Here is a 17745-nt window from a genome sequence, read left to right on the forward strand (position 1 = left end):
CCACGGTTTGTCCATTGGCAGGTGCTGCAGCCATGCACTGCACAACAGCTTTGCTTACAAACAACAGCATGTTTTGATGTTGTCAGCAGGGCTTTGCTCCACTGTGGGGTGATAGCCTCTCATCACCATGTTGAGTGCACTGTGCCTACACCTTCTAATATAGATATCCTACTGTTTGAACTGAGGATAATAACTCCAAAACAAGGTGCTGTCAACAGACTTCTTCCAAAAAAACCCATCGCTATGACACTGCAGTAACACCAGCTACCACAGAAATTAGAAAGGAACCGTGCTCTACCACAAGATTCATGCTGTGTCACAGCCATGTTAATATTAACTTCACCTACTGCAAAATCACACTGCAGTACATCACCTCTAATCATCACAGCAATAAGCCAGTAGGACCCCAGCACAGCCAGAAACCTCTACTGCCACTGCATTACCACCAAGCTACTGCAATAAAATGATCAGGGGCAATGCTGCAACAACATCATACTCCAATTTCGGATAATATTCTGGTGTTACACAATATAGCAGTGTGAAAGCACAAATACCACCTTCTACCATAAAACATTCAAGGTGCCACCGCACTGCTAGTCTGCAACAGCAGCACTGCAACGTTAACAAATTCAGATTTGGAAACCAGGTCACGAGATCAGCAAAGCAAACAACCAACGAAAACCAAACAGTGCTGTCAGATTTCCCACCCTAATTTACCCGTTTTTCCCCCCAAATCATCACCTTTGCCCCATACGTTATCTCAAATTTTCACTGAAAAAAATTCATTTTGTACTATCTGTATTCACTCATTTTTTTTTCCTTTAGAAACACTGCCTCTTTTCTCATTTACCTCAGCTTTTCCCTTTAAGAATACTCATTTTTGCCCACTAATTTACTTCAGATTTTACTTCTTAAAAAGCCAGCTCCTATCCCTTATAAATTACACCTGTTTACCCCCCAAAAAACATCACCCTTATAAGTTACTTCATTTTCTTTCTCAGAAAACATTTACTTTATGGTCTCTACCTCAGTTTTTCCCCACAAAAAGCATGTTTTTTTTTTGCCCTCTGAATAATCTCAAATTGCTCCCCCAAATACTCACTTTGTGCCCTCTGTATTGTCTTATCTCCCCCCCCCCCCCCCCCCGAACATTGTCTTTTCCTTCCAGCTACATTCTTTTACCCTTTTAAATTACCTCAGATTTTCCTTGAAGAAATCCCTTCTGGGTTACCTGACTTTCTCCTCAAAAGTCACCTCTTTTCCCTCTAAAATTACCTCAATTTTTTGCACAACTTACGTTGTGCTATCTATATTGCTCCAGCTTCCTTCCTCCCAATTCATCTCTATTCCCTCTAATTTACCTCAGATTTTACCTCAAAAATATTCCCTGCTCCCATAACCCCAACTTTTCCCTAAAAAAGAACCCAAAAAACATTTTGCCCAAAACTACTTCAGACCCCCCCCCAACATTTTTATCCACCCCAAGCTTTTCCCTCTATAAGCTCACTCCACACTCTTTCAATCACCTCCCAACCCCCACCTAAATCTCTCTGTGCTCTCTGTAATAGCCAAAATCTTCCCAGCTGTGACTTTTTTGTTATCAAACCCTGGCTGCCCCAGCTCTCCAGCACATGCTAAGAGGCAGAGGGAGGCACTGCAGCCCCACGCAAGAGGAATTCAGCAGGACGGCCTGGTCCCTGCAGTGACACAGCAAGCACTAGCAGACCGTTGAGGAGCACGCACAGGTGACTTGCTTTTAGGGCTGAGGGTGTTCTGTTGTTGTTGTTTTCTTTTTCTCTTTCAAATCGATACCTCCATCCCTATAGGTGTCCATGGACAGGCTGGATGGGGCCCTGGGCAGCCTAATCTGGTGGGGGACACTCAGCGGGGGGTTGGGATTGAGTGGGCTTTATGGTCCCTTCCCACACAAGTCATTCTGTGATTCTATTCAAGCATAGTGTCACTTGATTATTCCTGAAAAGCAAGCAGAAGAGGGAATGTAAACGTTAGCTGTTTAGTCTTTGATTATGCATGCTAGTCGTTAGTCCTAACAAATACTGATGACGATTTTTAACTGTTGGTAAAGTGACAGTCAATTGTCAGTTGATGCGTGAATAGGAATGCAACAAAAGATCAGAACAGAGCTAGTAAAACAGATGGGTGTGACTAGACCACTGCACATCCTGAAGACTTAAGATAAATCTGATTGAAGGGGGTGGTAGGGTAAGTTGTGTTGGATGGGGCAGGAGCTGGTTTGTCAGTAGCTGCGACAGATGTGCTCTTTTCCCAAAGGGAAAGTTTCTGGGATTGAAACTGGAAGTGAATAGCCAGAGCCCCAGGGAGAGGTGCCAGTGCTGTTACTTCTGCCTCTTGTGAGGTTCAGAGAAGAGAGTTAATGGGAGGGCTGGCTGAAAGGCCAGCTGGGAACTTTCCACTGGCACAAGCTTTTCTTAAGAAAACGTGTAAACAATGCTTCCCACAGGAAATCACGTGCGTTTTCACTGAAAATTGGAGGGACACGCAATAAACCGAGGCCCGTCCATCCCACTGAAACAGTGAACCCAGTGCTTTGTAGCGCTGGCCACAAATATGGCCTGATCAAGGCCTACATTTTAGTGCTTGGAAGTGACTGCGTCCATCTGTCCTTCCTGGCTTCTGCCTTCTGGTGGCAGGATAAAGGCAGGACAGGGGCTGCTCTCCTGCACGTGCTTATTGTTTGTAAGAAACAAGCCCAGTCAGAGGGAGCTTTTGAGTCAAAGCAAAGCAAAAATCTCCCAGTGAAGGTCCAGCGTGGGGCAGGCAGGATAAGTCCCAAAGCTTTCTCAGAACTGATCTTGGAAGATAGCTGCTAGGAAGCAAGGCATCAGAACAATTCTTATTTTGTTGTGTTGTTTTTTTTTTCTTTAAATACATTTCCAAAAGTTTCTGACAGAACCCAGAGATGTTAGCCTTAATCAGCACATTCCTTTGTTCCTGCAAGTTGTTTTTGCTCTTTAATATTCAATTATCACTCAATTTGTTTTTGTTTCCAAGGTTTTTTGGCAGCATTCTTGTAGCAGTCATCAAGATTTAATACATTAAACAGTTGTTTAAGAGTCATTGTACACTTCTGAGAAGTTCTTCTGTCTTTTCTTAACACTGTAAGATCCAAACCTGTGGATCGGTTTGTTGGAGGGGGCAAGGGCTCTGCTCTCTCTTTTTTGGGGGAAAATCATATTTTCCACCTTTGGGAATAATTCTTGCTTTGAAACTTCAATAGTTACTTGAAGTAACTCTCACAGTAAATCCAGTGTTGATGTCTAGAACTAAATAAAACATTTTGTCTAGGACAGATAGCAGCTCAGTGTCAAGCTGTCAAAGAATCACAGAATGGCTGAGGTTGGATGGGCCCTTAAAGATTACTGAGCTCCACTCCCTGCTGCGGGCTGGGTGCCCAACCAGCTCAGGCTGCCCAAGGCCCCAACCAGCCTGGCCTTGGGCACCTCCAGGGATGGGGCACCCACAACTCCTTCTACTTTGACTTTTTTTTTTTTGCCCTAGTTTAAGAGGAAAAAAGGAAAATCTCTTGTGCTAAGAGACAGAGAACATTCCTCCCCTCTCCATTTAAGAGGAGGATGCCCCTTTGCACCTACAGCTCTTCAGAAAATGTTGGCACACTCAGTGACTTCATAACTTTTGTTCTATGTATCATTGTTTAGGGGGTTTGATGCAGCAGAAGCATGGCTTGATGCTCTAATGGAAGTTCTTCTCCTATTCCTTACCAGTTTCATTTTGGGGGGGATAAAGAAAACAAGTAACCACATCTTCTCCAACATCCTGTGCATGACTTGCTAAGTATATTGCTCACTTCTTTGTGACAGCTCAGAAGGGGCAATTTAGTTATGTTCTTGTTCAGTGTTTATTGAGGTGGTGGTATACGTGGCAGAAATATTTGCTGCAGGCATCCAGACGCAACAAGGCTCTCCTTCATATAAAATATTCACCGATTTATGCTTTTCAATGGAAAAATCTAATTTGGTAGCAACTTGAAAAATGACTGAGGTGGGTTTTGCTTGCTTGTTTCTTTTACTTCTCTTGTTTTCTGTTACAAATAGACCAAACAGAAGAATGCAAAAGCAAGGAGAAAATGAGAGAGATTTTTCACGACCTCTCAAAGTACTTGAAGCTGAGGAAAGTGAGGAATGATGCTGAAACCACCAAACTCCCACAGAAACAGTGCAAGCAAAAGGTAAAGCAAAAATGTATCAATCATTTAATGCTTGGCACAAATCTGATTACAAATCTAATAAGTGGGAAGGTGCAGCATATATTGTTTTGTTGTGCAGCCCTGGTTTGTCATGTCACTGGTACAGCAGTAATAGCAAAGAGTGCTCTCACTCTGCACTTCTGAGGTTTCTGTTGTCAAAATGTCCTGTTTTATGTGGTTTGAGCAATAAACACAGGTTTCTTTCTCTTATTTGCTTGGGACTATTCATCTATGGACAGGGACAGATGTTTGACACACTTGCTGTAACCTCCTCTTACGAACATTCAGTAGACACTGGGCATGTCTTGTGGCAGTTCATGGAATCGTTTGAGTTGGAAGGGGACCCTTAAAGGTCATCTGGTCCAAATCCCCTGTACTGAAAACGGACATCTACAGTTGCTTACTTAGCGATAATTGCTGAAAATATGGTTGTCTCTCTGCGATGTTATCTAGTTATTCTTACATTTACAAGTCAAGTGAGAAGTTAACAAGGAAGCATCATGGAGAAAAACCCAAAGTGCTGTGAAGAACAATTTACCTTAGAGCTGGCTGAGCTGCCACCAGCCCACACAGCCGATGGCTGGAGTGAGAGGTTCTGTTCACTGTGGTGTTAGGGGGCGTTCATAAATGTTTCTGTACCAGCTTGGGAAATGTGCCTTTGAACTTGTGCTGCTGAAGCTTGGAAAACTCTCCTGTTTTGGTGTGCCAACGTAGGACACTCATTTGCCAGTTAAACAAAACTGAGTGGGATGTTTGGAGCACCTGTGCTGGGGATGATGATTGAGGAGCTCAGGGGAAGGTACGGACAGGGATGAAGCTCTGATCAGGTGATGTTTAATCATAGGGGAGGACGAGTCTTTTTCAGCCTTGAACTACACTGTAGGTGAAGTTGATGCCTGGCCGTGTGGCTGCTCCTGTCCCTGAGATAGGAGATCTTTGCAGCGACTCCTGCAGTGTTTTGTGAGCTGAGGCTGGTAGTGTGAGGAGCAATGGAGGGCTAAATCTTTTATTTTGTGATGTTTGTGCCCACTCCTCCAATACTGTCCTGTATTCTAACAGCAAAGCAATCCATACACCAGCTGTAGGAAGCTACCACACGTTTGAGGCCAACAGACTGAGTCTGTTACAGGGACTCCAGATGTGCTGGAACACTTGCAAGTTATTTGTATTTCAGCAATCTCCCCAGCATGAACTGAACACAGGAAGACAGTCCTGCCCCAAGAGAGCACACGTGGCTGCAGTCAGTGAGCAAATGAGGAGGGCAGAGGCTGCGGTGGGGCTGCACTCCCCAGCCCCACATTCCCTAGCACAAGCCCCAGCCCTGTGCTTGCCAGCATCAGGTTTTATTTGCACATGAATCTTACCACTGAATCTCGATATCAGCATTTGAGATTTAATCATTGCCTGTTGAATGAAAGCGTTTATTCCTATATATATATAAAAAAAGAAAAATAATAATGTCCTATTTTCATAGTAAAAAAACCACCTGTAATGAAACCATTGTTCACAAACAAATAGCAGGAAAATTAGTAAATAAGTGGCCTCCATTTTGTAATGTAAATGTTGTCAAAGCACGGCCACTGAGCTGTCCCATCTCCTTGCAAAATACCACGTGTGGCAGGTGACTGCCAGCAGGAAGACCTTACTGATGGGGGCAGGGGGCCCAGGAGCCACACTGGTACCAGCTGTCCCACACTTGTCCTTACTTTCCAGCTCGGGTGGTGCTGTGCAGTCCATTGGGTTCCCTGGATGGGGGACACCAAGCGCGGTCGTGTTGTGGCGGCTGGGGAAGGCACAATCCAGCCCTTCGAGCGCTCCCCTGAACATTGCCGTCCACCGCAAGAACCAAAACATCTTGCAGTCACATTTCCAGGGGTTGTGGGACAGGAACACGTACTTCAGTTTTGGCAGTTCTACAAACAAGCGGATGGGAAGGGAGCTGAGGTTGTTCTTGCTCAGGTGAAGGAAATGTAGCTTGTTCAGGTAAGAGAAAGCAGAGTCGGAAATAAAGGATATCTGGTTGTTGTTCAGGTACAAGTTTCTCAAGTTAAGCAGAAGTCTGAAGGTGCAGTCAACATCAGTGATCCTGTTGGCTTCAAGGTGCATAGTCTTGAGCTGGATCAGCCCATCAAAAAGCTGATTAGGCAAATCGGCGATGAAGTTGTGTCCTAAATTTAACATGCCCAGTTTGAGGAGCTTTGTGAAAGCGCCATTTTGAATGATCCATATCCGATTCTTCCTGAGATTCAGATCATACAGGGATTCCAGGTCCTTCAGGGAATCTCTGCCAATGGCTTCTATGTGGTTGCTCTCCAGGGACAGCCTTGTGAGGCTGGAGAGATTGCTAAAGGCTTGTGGAACGTAGCGCATGTTATTGAAGGCTAAGTTGAGTCTTTCTAAAGAGGGCAGGTGTGAAAACAGAAGTGGATGGATTTCAAAGATATTGCAGTGAGACAAGTCCAAGCTGATGAGATTTAACAGTCCTCTGAAGGTATTTGCATGCAGGTAGGTGAGGCGTGAGTTCCTGCTGAGGTCTAGCTCCCGCAGTTTGCTGAGAGCATGGAAGGTCCCCGGGGAGAGGAAGGTCAGATTGTTTCCATCCAGCCAGAGGCTGTGGAGGAAAGTCAGGTTTCTGAATGTGTTGGTGGTCAGAATCCGCAGATAGTTATTGGAGAGGTTTAGAGAGACGGTGGATGCTGCAATCTCTCCAGGGAGGGCTCTCAATCCAGCTCTATTGCAGTGGATAACCTCTTCGGGTGCACATTTGCACATGCTTGGGCATGAATCAGAGATATTCAGACTCAGTCCAGCCTTTGCTGCACAGTTAAATACAAATATAACAAGAAAGAACATGATCCGCCACAAGTCAGACACCACATCTAATCATAGATAGTAGAGAAGACAAGAAAAAGAGCATGTACCTTTTGGATAGGTGAATCACAGGCATTGCAGCGACCTTTGGGCTGAGCTTTTAGCACACAGTGAAATTAAATTAGGTAGTTCTGTCTGCTGCAGACCAATGAGGATCAAGTCTTAGGCAGACGAAAGCTGATTAAGTGTTGCTGTGCTGCAAAGAGTATTATCAAGAGACAGAAAGATTTTGCAGTTGAGCATCATGCTTTGGCAGTGTATTTTTCCCACCTCCTGCTCTCCGCAAACAGCAGAAGGTAGCAGACTTTCCTCTGGATCTGCCTGAGTGACCCTCAACAGCCCTGTTCATGGTTGTGGCTCTTCAATGGGAGAATGCCATGAGCTGAGCAAACCTTGTGCTCACTGCCAGCCAGAAACATGCAGGGCAGTGCCATGTCCTGATGCCACATCGCTTCAGGATAATCCCTGAGTCATCCATGGGTGGTAAAAGATTAATCCCAGGGCCAAAGTGCAGAGCAACCCAAGGGCATGCTGCTCTTCCCTGGGTCTGAAGATGCCACTGAGCAGCCAGAGCTGAGCTTGGGTCCCTAAAACTTACGCCCTTGCTTTTCATCCTATATCCAGAGTGGAGAGAACAAGGTTTTGTTTTCATTTACAAGAGTCAGTGTGTTCATTCTTGCCATGTAGATATTGCTTGCTGAAAAGGACTGAGTGACTGGACCCACATGAGGATGTTGCTGAGCCCTCCTCAAATTCCCCTGCTCACATCAATCTTCTTGCTGCTTGTGCCCTGGAGAAAGTGTGAGGAGTCTCTGGGGGACCCTCGCTTCTCTGTATTGAAGTCATCAAGTTTTTTAGGTGTTTGAAACACCTCATCTCATCTTCTTCCATTCAGGTGCTGCTCGTAGCTTCTTGGTCTTCCAACTCTTTGTCCTGGTTTACCAATTTGGATTTCCTGTCTCTCCTCAGCGCTCTCTCCTCTTATGGTTGTCGAAACATGGTCTGCCAGCTCTGTCCAAACAGTGGCTAAAAATATATGATATGCCCAATGGTAAGCGTGAACTGGGCAAATTTGCAAAACCCATTGTTTTCTGTGCAGAAACAGATTAGATTTCCTGTGCTGTTAGATCACTGTGTTCTGTTTTCCTTCTCATTTTTTCAGGCAGCCACCCTCCAAAGAATATTTGCTCCTTGTAAGCTTGGCTGGGACTGCTGTGTTGTGTAATGGAGCCTGTCTTCCAGCTGTAAATAACACCATTTATTTAGTTAGACAGGCTTTGCCTTGGCCAAATGCTGGTTCTCACCCTGATAGCAGAGGTGTCATGACCTTGGCAAGCGGTTTGTCCTGGGAGCACCACAGGAAGATGGAAAGATGCTGCTCTTACCTTTGGGCCCACACCAAAGGGTTTAATGGCTGAACCTTGGTGTTTTCTGTATTCGTGGCTCAGCTAGGACTGCAAAGGGGCTGGCTTTCTACTGGACTCCATGTCCCCAGCCAGGAATGGTGTGCCTTGCCTCTAGCTCAAACTTTGTAACTCAAGCTGAAGAAGGCAGATCACATGCTCTGACATCTTTTAATTCTGCACAGCCTTTATTTCTGATTGCTATTCCATTGGCGTTGCCACAATTTAGCCCTTGTTTAAGTCCATCTCTCTGTGGTTGTCCCACTCCATCTGCTAGGAGGGTTTTCTGGAATACATCATGTGTTTGGCTGCGGTGGCTCATCCTTCTGGTGCTAATGGAAAGGCTGAGCCACTGCAGGTCTTCTGTCAAAATGCACTACACCCACACCATGACCACAAGTTTGTTTTGCCTTTTCTTCAGTCACTAATTTGTCTGCCGTTTGGGATTCGCAGACCAGCACACCCACTTCAGAAATTATTTGTAGCTGATGTCAAGTGCCTTGCCTAATACTGTAGGCTTTAAGGAGCTGTATTTTCTTCACGAGCTGGGGAGTTGTTATAAGCAGTCCTAACATCTACTTCAGGATGGTCTTGCAGGTCTAATGATTTAAAAGAGAAAGGTTTGCTTTCTTTAAGCTTTCTGGTGAACAAAGGTGAGATGGATGGAATCACTTGAAGTGGGAGATGATGTGATGGTCGCAGTGAGTGCAGTTCTGAACAGGGGGAAGATTATTTTTTTATGATTTCTGAGCTCTCTGGAACTCTTAACTGTTCCTAAAAAAGCACTTTGAGAACATAAAAAGAAACATCCTTTAAATGCTGGGTTATTTACAGATGTATTAATACTAGTAAAGCAGAGATTAGACACGTGGGAGCTCTCTCCCACAGGCTGTTGGCATTGATGCCTTGGCTTCAGCAACTGGTCCGGAGGAAGGAGCAGGTGAAAACTACCTCTGATGAAAAATTGATATTTACAAACGCTGAACATGAGTTCCCATGGGTTCCCGCTGCATTCCAGCTGAGTTGGTCTTCATTCCTGAAATGCTTTGCTTTGTCCATAGCAGTGTCAGTGGGAGGTGGGCTCTGTGCCCGTTGTGGACGAGCACTGGTACCTGGTGTTTTATCTCCTCTGACCACAGCTTGAATCTGTGCAGTGCTTGGGCGTGGAGCTCAGGCCAGGCATGCTGTGCTGCTCACCCTGCAGTGCCAAGGTGCGAGTGCACACGCCGCTTCTACTAGCACTGAGTGCAGCGTGTTTCCAAGTCACTTATGTGCTTATTTTTCTTTGCTGCTTTTAGTAACTTGTAAGATGCTTAAGGCCAATTATTTGAACAAGCAGTGTCTTTTTGGATAAGCTCAGTCTTGGCAGTGTTATCAGCTGGACACAAACATCTCATAAAAAAAAAAAAAAAAAGCCATGAAAACTTTTTCTGCATACTGGATGTGGAAGCAGTGTCCCTCTTGCCCATGAACTGCCTCTGCCGTGTGGGGTGCAGGTGAACTCTGAACTTCTTCAAACGTGGTTGCCTTCCAGCAAATGAATGGGAGCAAAGCTCTCTGATACCACATTCTGATGGATCCCAGAGGGGTGGTCCTTATATTCACTCCAGCATGGAACACTAGGGATCCACCACCTCCCTGGGCAGCCTGAGTCAGTGCTAAGCCCCAGCACAGCAAGGCAGGGGCTGCAGCTGCTGCATGTGAGCAGGACTCACTGCTTCAGACATCAGTTTTCAATGGGGGACTGCTCACAGCCGCATCCTGAAAAGGATGTGAGGGTCCTCCAGAAGTGCTCTGGGCCCAGGGAAGGGGGAGGTAGATACTCCAGTCTTACAGTTAATCCCTAAAGAAACTCTTAAACAAACAAAAGTGGGAAGGAAGAATGCATATAAAAGTTTATGGTGTGCTGAGGGAGCCCAGCTGCAGGAGGAATGGTTTCGGTGTGTGCGTGCAGAATGCTCAGTGTTCAGCACGATGCAGACGCATTGCTCCCAAGCTGTGTCCAGGCACTGAGTCCCCATCCTCTGCTGCTGCCACGGGACTGTGGTTTTTTATGTTTTTATTTTTTCTTTTGTGGGGGAAGAGTCAGGGAATGCTGCTATAAATCAGCACCGGAGGGGTCAGAGCCTTTCTGACCCACGCAGGGTGATGCATCTTGGGGAGCACGTTTACGAGAGATTTTTCACTCTTACTTTCTCCAAAAGAAACAAATCAAGCCCGTGAATATGCTCTATAGCTAGATCCCATGATGCCTCGAGAGTTTGGCAAGGTTTGACCTCAGGAGCTGGCTCTGACAGTCTGCTGGAACAGTCTGATACACTGCTTGCTCGGAATATTCCATCCCTGACAGCAGCACTGTCATGCTAAAGACCAGGACCCAGGAACTGGACTGTATTAGTTTACATTTTTGAAGCGTGCACAGTTGATCAGAAGTTGCTGCTTGAATAGTGTCCATGAGTTTTGTGTGGTTGCTTTTTGTTTGCTTGCTTTTAAACACTTCTAATGACCTCTTTAGGTGTATAGCCTTGAGAGTAGAAAGGAAAGCCTGAGTTTGCTCAGAAGTAGCAAGAGAAAGAAGCAAGTGACATGGGAATAGAAGAGGTAGAAGTTTTGCACGTGACTAAATGGAGCTTTGGAGCAGAACTTGGGATCAGATAAGGGATCACATGCATTGAGCAATGACGGGGGGAGAAGAAGAGCAGGATTTGGCAAAGGGCAGCCCAAGGTAGGACTCCCATTGTGTTGGCTGCATCAGGTCCAGCTCTTTTCTACCAAGAGATATGGACCCAGCATAAAGCTTTAAATGGTTTTTGTGGTAATGATAGAACAGGAAAGACTGCCAGTATCTGTGGAGATCAGAAGTATATCTGGAAGGGAAGATGTTATATTTAAATCTAAACAATCTGAGGTTGTTATCTTTGCAAAATAAACATTCTCATGCTTTTGACTTTTTTCCGTGCTTACGAAGTGCACTGGATGCTGAATGAAGGACAGAGCAAGATCTTTTAGCAGCCATTTGCATGCAAAACAATTAGCAGCAACAACTAGCTGATTGTGGCCTGTTACATACAGTTGGTCAAATATTTAATGGATTTGGGTGAGAGTGAGTGCTGCCAACTCATGTCACTCTTCTGAGAGCCAGAGGTCCTCCAGACCTGTGGCAGGGTGTGTAAGAGGAGGGCTGGCTGCATTTCTCTTGCTTTGCAGTAGGACACGTAACTTTTGTGTTTGTACATCCAGTGTGCTCCCGCTGACCTGTTTTGTGGATGTTTGGTTTGAAAAGAGGACAGAGTTCTTTGAACGTGTACTTAACGCCTCTTGAGCAAAACTACTGTCTCCCAGCACTGGTTGTGGTATGTTTGAACTGAGTGCAAAATCTTTTGTCTGAAAGCTTATTAGTTAGGTCTTGGCTTTTTCAGCCTCTGAGCTATCATGAGTATTATTTTTTGCAAGGGCGAGCACTGAACTTTCCCCCAGCCACCATGGTTGGATACCCCGACTGCATGGGGGAACTTCTGTGGCTGCTTTCCACCTGGTAAGTGCAGCCTGCCTGGGGAGCACAGCACCCATCTCCCCGGTAGGTGGGCTGCTGCTGCAGAGATCACGCTCAGAGTACAAAATGTTTAAGGCTTATGGTTGTTTTCTTTGCCCCAGTGTTTATTCTCCTGCAGCCCTCCTGGACAAGGCAGGAACTTCTTGTAGAGGGAGCCTGGGGTCAGGCGGAGCATGAGAGGTGAGGAGGAAGCAGATGGAAAAACTCAGCTTTGCATGGATGGGAAGTGAGTGTGATTTCACAGCCTTGCTGATCTGCTAACTTTGATCATGCACTCCCGGAGTGCAGCCTCAGATCCAAACTTCTCTCTGCCACGTGGATTTTCCCTGCTGCCCTCCTCTGTCTGAGCAGTGCACGTATCATTTCAAGGACTTAGGCAGAGTCTTTCCTGTGCTACTAACTGGGAGACAGGCTCAGAGCCCTTACACGAGAAATGCCAGTGTGGATGCTGTGATGTTCTTCTGCTTTCTGTCTCTGTATGTTCACATCATGGTCAGTTCTGCCAGCACTAACAGCCTATTCATCTCTCAAGTGCGACAGCAAGTACTGGGACTCCGTACAGTGTGTGGGAATCCCCCTGCCTGCAGAAAAGCACAAATCCTTGCATTCAGGTTCGCATGTGTCGCATGTACAACGGAGGGGGTGGGGATGGGGATGGGGATGGGCAGAAGGGAGTTGTGTCTGGGTGTATCCTCCTGGCCCAAGTGCTGCTGGAGAAACCTGCAGTGATATTTATGTGAATTTCCTTTTGCCTGCTTGCTTGCTCGCTTTCTTTTTTTTTTTTTGGTCGTCTTGTTCCTCTCTCCTGATTTACTGCATTTGCTCACGTGGCCTTGGAAAGGGGGGTTCTCGAGGCGTTCTGCTTCCAAAAGGAAAAGGAGCTGGCAGGCATTCGTATTTCAGTTCTCAAGTTATGTAGGGTAAAGTCTCCCGGTGGGAAAAGCGAAGACATCAGAGTGCTGGTGGTGATACTTGCCAGAAGGAAAACAGCAAAAAGGAGCGTGTAACTCTGGAGCTACGTCCAGACCAAAGTGAGGTTTCAGAGGTATGCTTTCTGTCTGTTGCTGGGATATAATTTTCATTGATTTTATTCAGTGTGCGATAAAATGCCTGATTGTGTCTTAGGTAAAAGCAGGAATGGCTGTATTTTAGAAACGCTTTCTAAGCTGTGAGTTGTTGATGTGCAGAGGGGGGAGCATGCTTATCAACAAAACGTTATCTGTTATGTAGCTAAAATCAGGTATGGTGTGGTCCCTCTATTAAGTCAGATATAGAAGGTTTTTTTTTTTTACTGCTACTGAGATTTAAGCTTCTGGCAGTTAATATGAAGGGCTGAGGACATCAGAGTTAAGGGGGAAAGAAGACTTCAGACCCTGCCATGAATCTTGCTCTGTTTAAGACCTGTTTGATTACAGAACATGGGTTTGTGATCCGGTACGTTAAATACCAGCACGCTGCAGAAATCTGTGTTAATATTTTCCTATTGAATTGTCATGATTATGAGACAACACAATTAAAATTCAATTTTGTCAGTGCATTCAGCGGAGTATATCACATATTTTGCATTGAGCAAGTGATAAACAGTTGTATACTAAACTGTTAATACAGAAAATACTTCTGAAATGATCAGTTACCCTCTTTTAAATGAGACATCATTACTCAACTCTGTTGTCTTTACTTGGTCAAAATTTCTGTTGCTTTAAGGGCCCTGTGAGAATTCTTAAATGCCTGACTGGTTCCATTAGGACTTAATTAAAAGGGATTTGTCTTTTCACTAAGTAAAGTGATATGTTTGGGTATGATTTCTTTGCTAACTAAAAAGTCTTTAAGTTTGAAAAGTGCTCTGCTTGGAATGCAGGCTCAAGAGCTGTTGAACTGGCTGTTCTGTCAAGAGAATCTCCTATTTTAGATGTTTGGTGGCTGTATTTTTCCCTGCTGAAAACCAGTCCTGATCTTCCTAACTGAATGGTAAATAATGCTGTTAAATCCATTGCCTGCAAGGACCACGTATTCGAGTGTCCACTGCTTGTATCTGCATGGAACATATTTCTTTTACCTTTCTAATTAAAAGTCATTGTGGAAGAAAGAGATGCGGATTTGCTTTGAGAAAAGACTCTGACAGTAAGTTTGGTTCTGCAAAGACCCCTCAGTGTCTTTGTATCCAGCCCTGTGAATTAAAAAAGTCAAAGCTTGCTTTTTAATAGCCTTACTAAAAGGCTGCTTTCATGCCTATGAAGTCCCAGGAGATCTTCAGGTGTGAACGACCTGATCCCTGCTGGCAAGTGCTGCCTTTCTACCTTATTTTAACTGCTCAGAGTGCTGGAAATAGGATGAGAAATCCAAGAAAATGATTGCAAGGAGCTTCAGTACTGCCTTTTGTCTCAGAAGTTCCTGAAGTATCTGTAGCTCCCGAGTCAATCATCTTTCTGCTCCGCTGGCCACAGAAAGCACCATCTGTAATAGCAGATAAAACCCAGCTGCTCGCTTTTCTGCCCAGCTAATTAAAAAGTGCCATGACCTCCCCAGTGCTAATTGCATCCTATTAGTGGGATGGAGGAAAGGAATCCAGCAGGGTTGCCTGAGATTCAGCTCTCAGCTTTCCGACTTGATTGTAAGTGATTTTATTTTATTGTGACTGTGCGATTCCAGAACTGAGATGGCTGCAGAGTGTATGTCTCACACTCATTTTCTGATCTGCAGGTGAGCGATGTGATAGCCAAGTGCTGATAGCACATGAATTTCCTACAGAACCTCCCTTTCTACCAGCATCAACATGCAGAGCAACTACTCCATGGTCATCGCCACCAGAGAAACTCTCCAGATCCTCTATACAGCACAGGCAAACTCATCGGCTGCATTGCGCTCGCCGCCTCCCTGCCCGCTGACCTCTTCCAATTACCAGTTTTCATTAATTCCAGCATTCTTCTCCGTGGTTTTTGTTCTGGGTTTGGTTGGCAACAGCGTGGTGGTTGTGGTGCTCTGTCATCGCAGTAGCCCCAAAACAGTCGCTAATATCTACATTTTCAACTTGGCTATGGCAGATTTGCTGTGTCTCGCCACCCTTCCCTTCTGGGCTACCTATTATGCGCAGGGGTACAACTGGATCTTTGGATCTCTCATGTGCAAAATCTCCAGTTCTGTCCTGTGTCTGAACATGTTTGCAAGCATATTTTTCATTACGTGCATGAGCGTGGATCGGTACCACGCAATTGTGCACCCTATTCGCTCCCAAAGAAGAACTCCGCATCAGGCGTATTTTATAGCATTGGTTGTGTGGGGCCTTGCCTGCTTGTCCTCCCTCCCAACTTTTTATTTCCGTGACACACACTACATTAAAAGCATGGAGGTAAAAGCTTGCATTATGGCATTTCCTCATGAGAATTATGCAGAGTGGTCTGTGGGAACAGCCTTCCTGAAAAATGCACTTGGCTTCTTCATCCCCTTGACAGTGATCACCACGTGCTACATCTGGATCAGGAGGCACTTGATAAAAGCACGGGAGTTTGGCAAAAACAAGCAGAAGAGGGACAAAGTCCTAAAGCTGGTGGCTGCTGTTGTTGTGGCCTTCTTAATTTGCTGGCTCCCATTCCACATTTTGACATTTTTGGATGCCCTGGCTCATATGAACGTCATTGACAACTGTGATGTGACAGGCATCATCGACACAGCGCTGCCATTTGGCATCTGCATGGCATTTGCCAACAGCTGCATCAACCCTTTGGTGTACTGCTTTATTGGGAACCAGTTCCAGGAGAAGCTGCATCGCTTGTTTAAGCGACGAGTTTACCAGTTCAACAGCCAACGAGAGAGCTCTTCTTTGAGGAAAGGGAGCTGCTTCCGAGACACCGAGATAGCGGTGGGCAGGGAGAGAGAGCCTGAGTCCTTGCTGTAGGCATGGTGACATGGGGCTGGGTCAGTACAGCTTCTGCTGTGGGGACACTCCTCTCTCCTGTTCCTTTTGCTTTGTGATCATTCAGTCACGAACTATTTGAAGGTGAATTTGTTTTTCTCATCCATGGGGATTTATTCTTCCTTCCTTTCCACGATGAGCGCTCAAGTTTTACACAAAGAGAAGATTCTGGCAAAGATCTGAACTGATGGCATTTTAAGTATCAGCTTATACGTGGCTGAGATCAAGCAAGTGCTTAATGTAACACAGAAAGACAAAATACATCAAAGAAACCTGGCGCTGTAGCTACAGCTGCATAGGTACTGAGTATCACCCCCTGACTAAGCTGATTTTCTAAAAAAGATTCTCATTAGAGAATGTGTAAATAAAGCAGTGAAGATACTTCTGTACCTGTATGTAAGAAAATATTAGACTTTTACTATATACATACATATAGATTTGAAAATGTATGGTTAGAGATAATGTGTGTTGAACGTGTCAGGTACACTTGCTGCTCCTGCCCAGGATCCTGAGAACACATGGAGATGTGGATCTACAAATTGCCAGAGGCAGGAGAGCATTCCTAGGAGAAAGTACTACCACATGCATGTTTTTATGACTCTCTCATAGCAGGTTGCAGGTTTACAGGACAGGTGGTCCTTAGCTGTGCTCCACTGTGGTCATATTTGATGGTAACAGCCTGGGAACTGAGCACACCGGGTCCTGGTGCTACATGTGTAAGTCCCACGCACTGCCCAGCAGATTCAGGGAAAGGACTTTCTGTTTGCTTGGACCTTTGCATTTCAAATGTCAATCACTACTGTAATTTTTAGGTACTGTAAACAAAAAGACTGTGACTCTATCTTAATACCCATAAATGAAGCCATGGTGTGACCTCTAAGTCTTATCCGCATCTCAGTGCATGCATAAAAGAAAGGGGGAAAAAAGCATTTGGCAGATAGGGATTATGTTTTGAGGTCATGTTTGGTTATTTAAAGCTTGCTTTTGTAAGATACTGATCCTTAGCACCAATCTAGATCCTTTTGAAAGGATTGTGTTTGATAGGCTCTTTAGAAAGGAGGGATCCGTTCGCACGGTGCTGCCTTTCGAGCAGGCTGTTCCCAGGCTGAATGACCCAGAGTGACCAAAAGATTGCTGGCTTCAGGGAAATCTGTCCAGCAAGTTACTCTTGAAGCTTGTCTAAGCACTTCTAGGTCCAGAGGTCAGAAATTAAACATACTGGCAGGGTAACTAAGATTCTGGCCTCTCTGAAATCCCAAAGCTGCCTGCTGCCTGGAAGCCATGGGAACGTGGTGCAAGAGCCATCCATCACTGTTAGGGCGAGGGTAAATTTCTTCGCTGGTGCCCATGAAAATGGGATTTTGCGAGAAATCCGGCAGCCTCAAAGTGATGTGGGATGAGAAGGTTGTGTGGAAGTGGGCAGAATGAAAGCTTGACCAGGAGCAACCCCTTCCTGGTGGTCCTGGCTTGGTGCGGTGTTCTGGTAACGGGGGGATGTGGCTGGAGAGGTGCTTGTCCCAGAAAGTGGAAAAGGCGCCGCTGAGTTTCCCCTGGAATGTTTATGTTGAAAATGTTCCGACGAGCTAAAAGCGTCTGGGGCGTCGGATATTTCTGGAAGGACAAACTGTTAATTGCTAAGCAATGAGCAAAACAACGCAGTCATGCTACAGCAAAACAAATAATTATACAAAGAAAATTGCCAGGTGTTCACAGTGTTTGGCTCAGAGAAGTAATAAGAGGTTACGGAGCCTTTTTACCTTTG

General features: G+C 45.3%; 2 protein-coding genes across 5 annotated transcripts; one reads left to right on the forward strand and one right to left on the reverse strand.

Annotated features, from left to right (window-relative positions):
- Nucleotides 1524-16370, forward strand: AGTR2 (angiotensin II receptor type 2). Of its 4 annotated transcripts, none has more exons than XM_021406459.1 (3): nucleotides 1524-1745; nucleotides 4095-4228; nucleotides 14774-16370. In XM_021406459.1, the coding sequence occupies exon 3, from the start codon at nucleotides 14847-14849 to the stop codon at nucleotides 15963-15965; it is 1119 nt and encodes a 372-aa protein (XP_021262134.1). In that variant the 5' UTR covers nucleotides 1524-1745; nucleotides 4095-4228; nucleotides 14774-14846; the 3' UTR covers nucleotides 15966-16370. The 4 variants fall into 4 exon arrangements, with proteins under 4 accessions (XP_021262134.1, XP_021262137.1, XP_021262135.1 ...); XM_021406462.1 differs by lacking the exons at nucleotides 1524-1745; nucleotides 4095-4228 and adding exons at nucleotides 12737-13118; nucleotides 13932-14041; XM_021406460.1 differs by lacking the exons at nucleotides 1524-1745; nucleotides 4095-4228 and adding an exon at nucleotides 12740-13118.
- LOC110403343 (nyctalopin-like) lies at nucleotides 4245-12312 on the reverse strand. The gene has a single exon (XM_021406458.1). The coding sequence runs from the start codon at nucleotides 7097-7099 to the stop codon at nucleotides 5813-5815; it is 1287 nt and encodes a 428-aa protein (XP_021262133.1). The 5' UTR covers nucleotides 7100-12312; the 3' UTR covers nucleotides 4245-5812.

This window comes from Numida meleagris, chromosome 8, assembly GCF_002078875.1.
Source record: "Numida meleagris isolate 19003 breed g44 Domestic line chromosome 8, NumMel1.0, whole genome shotgun sequence".
NCBI lineage: Eukaryota > Metazoa > Chordata > Aves > Galliformes > Numididae > Numida > Numida meleagris.